The sequence below is a fragment of the Chenopodium quinoa genome, unplaced genomic scaffold (genome assembly GCF_001683475.1).
Source record: "Chenopodium quinoa cultivar QQ74 unplaced genomic scaffold, ASM168347v1, whole genome shotgun sequence".
Lineage (NCBI taxonomy): Eukaryota > Viridiplantae > Streptophyta > Magnoliopsida > Caryophyllales > Amaranthaceae > Chenopodium > Chenopodium quinoa.
Genome location: NW_018743514.1, coordinates 583043 through 587832, shown reverse-complemented (window position 1 = coordinate 587832; position 4790 = coordinate 583043). Strand labels below are relative to the sequence as shown.

At 37.6% G+C, this 4790-nt stretch overlaps 1 protein-coding gene across 1 annotated transcript; it reads left to right on the top strand.

The window, feature by feature from the left end:
- The first annotated feature begins 356 nt into the window (after positions 1-356).
- LOC110739894 lies at positions 357-719 on the top strand. Its single transcript, XM_021920374.1, has one exon. It carries the CDS (start codon positions 357-359, stop codon positions 717-719), a length of 363 nt encoding a protein of 120 aa, XP_021776066.1.
- Positions 720-4790: the final 4071 nt, after the last annotated feature.

Here is a 4790-nt window from a genome sequence, read left to right as displayed (position 1 = left end):
GTGATATTATCTTGTGAGGAGAATTATTCCCCAAGTCATATACTTTGTATAAATATTCCATAACATTGAATGAGAAGATTGAGAATTTGTGCTTAATTTGACATGGTATCATGAGCCAAGGTTAAAACCCTAATTTTTTCTTTGGCGTGTAAGATCAGTTTGTGAGATATGGGTGAGAAAACTCCAATTGATTTAACGTATTCGAGTGATAGTCCCGGTAATGTGATCACGCCTATTCAATTGCGTGGTGAGAATTATGATGAAAGGTCACAATCTAATTGAAGGGCTTTGATGGCTAAGCGGAGATTCGATTTTGTAGAAGGAACAATTGCAAAACCGACAGAACCAACTTCGAAATGGATGATTGGACTGTTGTGCAATCTATGCTAGTGTCATGGATAACAAATATTCTTGATCCGAAGGTGCGATCGACGATTGGTGATTATGATGATGCGAGTATTCTTTGGACAAATTTAAAGAATTGGTTTTGCGTGGTGAGTGGTACTCATGTGTGCCAATGGAAGACTTCTTTGGGTGAACGCAAACAAAATTCCAACGAGTCTGTGGCCGATTATTTTGGCAGACTTTCGAAGGTGTGCAAGGAACTTTTCACATTCATGCGTGTGCCCAAGTGTGCGTGTGGGAAGTGTACTTGCAACATTGTTGCTCAAGTTGAGGAGATTAGAGAGGAAGATTATCTTCAATTCATCATTTTTTGATCGGGTTGGATGATCATTATGCATCAATTTGTGCTCATCTTCTCGCTCAAAAATCCTCTTCCGACGGTCGACATTGCCTATCAAAATATTGTGATGACTGAGCGACTCCGTGATGGTGCCACACTCAAGGAGAATAAAGATACAATGAGTGCATTTCGAGTGGATGCACGATCAAAACAAAAATATGTTGATAAGAGTGACAAATTTTGTAACCATTGTAATCGGGAAGGTCATAATGAAGAGGAATGTTTTCAAATACATGGTTATCCTGAATGGTGGGGAGATAGGGGACGTGGTGGAAAAGGTCTTGGCCGTGGTGGCGGTGGTGGTGGGGGGCGTAGCAGTGGAGGTCGTGGGTCCCGCAATAGCAGCAGTGGCTCGACAGTAGCTACCCCTCCTTCTTCGCAGACTATGCGTGCAAACAAGGTGGTCGGTGGTTCGAATAATGGGCAGCAATCGAAGGTGTCCCCTGATGATGCAACGAGCTTGGTTGGGGTGAATGCTTCCCAAATTCAGCAAATATTGGATATCTTGAATCCAAAGAATATACATTTGCATGGTAAGGAAACTACTATCCCTTGGATTGTAGATACGAAGGCATCAAATCATGTGACGTGTGATTTTTCAATGCTCAAAGATGTGAAGCAAGTTCAACCTTATCCCGTTGGTTTGCCCGATGGAAAATCGGCAAATGCGGATCAATTGGGAACGGTGATATTGCCCGATGGATTACGTCTTGATAATGTTCTTTATGTGTCTCAATTTACTTGCAATTTAATATCTGTAACTCAATTAAGTGATGAGTCTAAATGTGTGATGCAATTTACTAACAAAATATGTGTTATACAGGACCCACTACAAGAAAAACCATTTATCGCAACAAGTTTTTGCAACGACTTACTGTTTGTCGTTGCAAAGCATAATTTTGGCAAAGACTACAAATATACCGTTGCAAATCTTGTTGCAAAAAATAAAATTTTCATTTCCCTCCACCAACCATTAGCGCCGGCATTGAAAATTTGGGGGGGGGGGTAAAAATTTAGCACTATGATTTGAAACGAAAGTGGTTGTCTAAAAAAAAATCGAATGTATAGCCACAATAGTAGTTGTTGCGAAAAATAAACTCCTGGGTATTGCAACAACAATAGTGGTGGCGAAAAATATCAATATGTTTATGAACAATAATAGTCGTTGCCAAAAATAAAACATATACCCAAATTAAACAAAAGTCATACAGCTAATTCCCATCCTTTTTTTATTTCATTTGTTTTTATTCTAATATTTCATTGATTCAACCCATAATTGCATACCTAAAAGTCTACATCTTATATGGATAATGCTATTGGCTTAGTGATGTCTGTACTAACTTTATAATTGTACTTGTATAGTTATATATGTTATTAGGTTATCCAAACTAAATTTGAATGAGGTATTATATATGATGTAATGTATAATATATGTAATTTTATTTTTATCTTCTTAATCACTGATTAATATTGCATTGGCTTATGACATTGAAGTTATGTTTTTGCGATTTGATTGCGATTTTGGAGGACCTTCACTATAATTTGAATATAATATTAGAGCAAGTTATTCAGAGAACTTCATTGTTAGTATGAAATTTAATAATTGATCGCCGGATACCCATTGCCACGGGGTTGTAAGTTTTCTCTGCACACACTGACCCGGGCACACCCTGCCACCCAATAATTTGCATCTAACCGAGCTAACTCCCTGCTAACGAAATTATAAAAAAAATAACAAATTTATTGCTTCTATTATTTGGGTGGTAGTGGGTTTCTAGTAGGGTTTGGGAGGGGTAGTTAGTTGGGTGGCAGGTTTCCTCCTAAGGTTGGGTGTGAGGTTTGCAGTTCAGTTTCGCTTCTACAGGAAGGGTGTATGGTGTGGCTGCTAATCTGGTTGGGCTTTTTTTTGGGGGAGCAGGTTGTGCCAATGGGTTGTACGATTTTTATTTATTTATTTATTTTTAGTTTTTGTTTCTCTGGTGTGTGTTATGTTATGTTTTGTTGTTTGTGTGTTGGTTTGGCTAGTATGAGGTTGTCTTGTGATTAATAAATATGGTTTCCTTTTTTATTTTTTATTCTATAATTTATAAATTTTATCCTTGTATTGTGTTATTAATATACATGTTTTTTTCAAGTACTAGGAGGTGGATTTGAATAAGACTTGGATGAAAATAAGAAATCGATCGTCTCTTGATTATGTGAAAGGTGTTGATGGCTTTTTAAATTTTGCCTATTGTAAGATTAGATGATAAAGAAACTTTTACTATTAGATGTCCTTGTAATAAGTGTCGAAATATATTTTTTAAAAAGAGATGTGATATAAGATTAGACTTACTTAAGTGGGGAATGTATGAGAACTATACCTTCTGGGACTTTCATGGGGAAATTTCACAAAGTGTAAATGAAAATGACGAGTTTGATGATGATGATGATAGTGAATTTAATATGTTACAAGATGCTTGTGGCATTACTAGCATGAGTTTAGGGAACGATGTGCAAAACATGAAAGGTATTACTGAGAATAGTCATGTAGAACCTAATGAAGATGCTAGAAAGTTTTACCGACTTCTTGAAGAATTTCAAGAGCCTTTGACAATAGATGGCTCTAAAATGTCAAAGCTGTCATATATTATGAAGTTGCTTCACTTGAAGGTTCTCAATAATTGGAGTGATAGCTCTTTTGAAAATTTACTGAAGTTGCAGCGCCAAGCTTGGGGTACTACTCTTCCGAATTCCTATTATGAGGCAAAAAAGTTGATCAAAGTCTTGGGTCTTGATTATATAAAGATTGATGCTTGCCAAAATGACTGCATCATTTACTGGAAAGAGCATGGAAATCTGAATAAGTGCCCTAAATGTGGTTTATCAAGGTGGAAAACAAAAAACAAAAAAGGCTCTTCTAAGGGAGTACAAGTTCCTCACAAGGTTCTACAGTATTTTCCGTTGAAGTCTAGGTTGCAAAGATTGTATATGTCAAGAAAAACCGCTAAAGATATGCAGTGGCACAAAGTGGAAAGAGAGAAGATGATATTATTAGGCATCCTGTTGATTTAGTTGCATGGAAATCATTTGATGAAGAGTTCAATGAGTTTAAATCAGATGCACATAATGTAAGGCTTGGGCTAGTGTAGGGAATATTTCAAACATCAACTTTGAGCCCCACTATGATCATGTATTAAAGCATGGTGGCGTCCACAGGAGAACAAGCTAGAGATAAAAGAGTCGCCAACAAGTTTTAGGAACTTGTAAACTGTTCATGGGTGTGAAGGTAACACCCCATTCACGATCACAGAGATTGCTAACTTTATAGTGGTCCGGAACCATGGCTGGATATTTGGGGATGATGGTACGAATCCAACCTAAAAGAGATTGAACTCGCCCTAAATAGGCCTCTACTTAATTCTTATGATATTCATGTGCGCTTTCCGATCAACATACATACATTAAGTTAGCCCTAAACTTGTTTAATCTACGTTGGTTGATTATTAATGCACAAATAAATATATTATTGGTGATTACTTGAATTAAAATCATATTAACCTACATTTGATTAGGGTTTTGTTAGAGAGAGAAAGCTAGAGAGAAAATCTCCAAAATCCTACCTTTTTTTTTTCTATGCATGGTGCTGATTTTGGTGGTCGTCTTTCACTGAATCTGAGATCATGGCTCGCAAAAAAAAGCAGCAACAACAATCTACTCCAGATCCTTAACTTCAATCTCAAGAAATTCGTGAAACCTTGTTCTTTAGGTTAATTGGAGCTTATTCTCGGCTAGAGGTGATTGCTGAAGAGGATGAACTTATGACGCCGGCGCCGGGGCTAGTTCACCCGTCGGCCAGAAAAGTGACTAGGCGAGATGCTGTGATGCTTGTTCTATTTTGGTTCTATGGGTTCGAAGGTTGGAGTTTCGTCAATTAGGGCTCCTTAAGCGAAGGCTCCGTTAGTGTTGGGCAGTAATGCAGCGTTGCCCTCTTCCATTGCTGATGCTCCTCTATCACCTGCTAATGTAGTTCTCCAACCATCTTGTGATGGTCCTTTCGTTGATG

Coding starts and splice junctions, on each gene's coding strand:
- LOC110739894 (XM_021920374.1), top strand. CDS start 357: ATGGATGATTGGACTGTTGTGCAATCTATGCTAGTGTCATGGATAACA.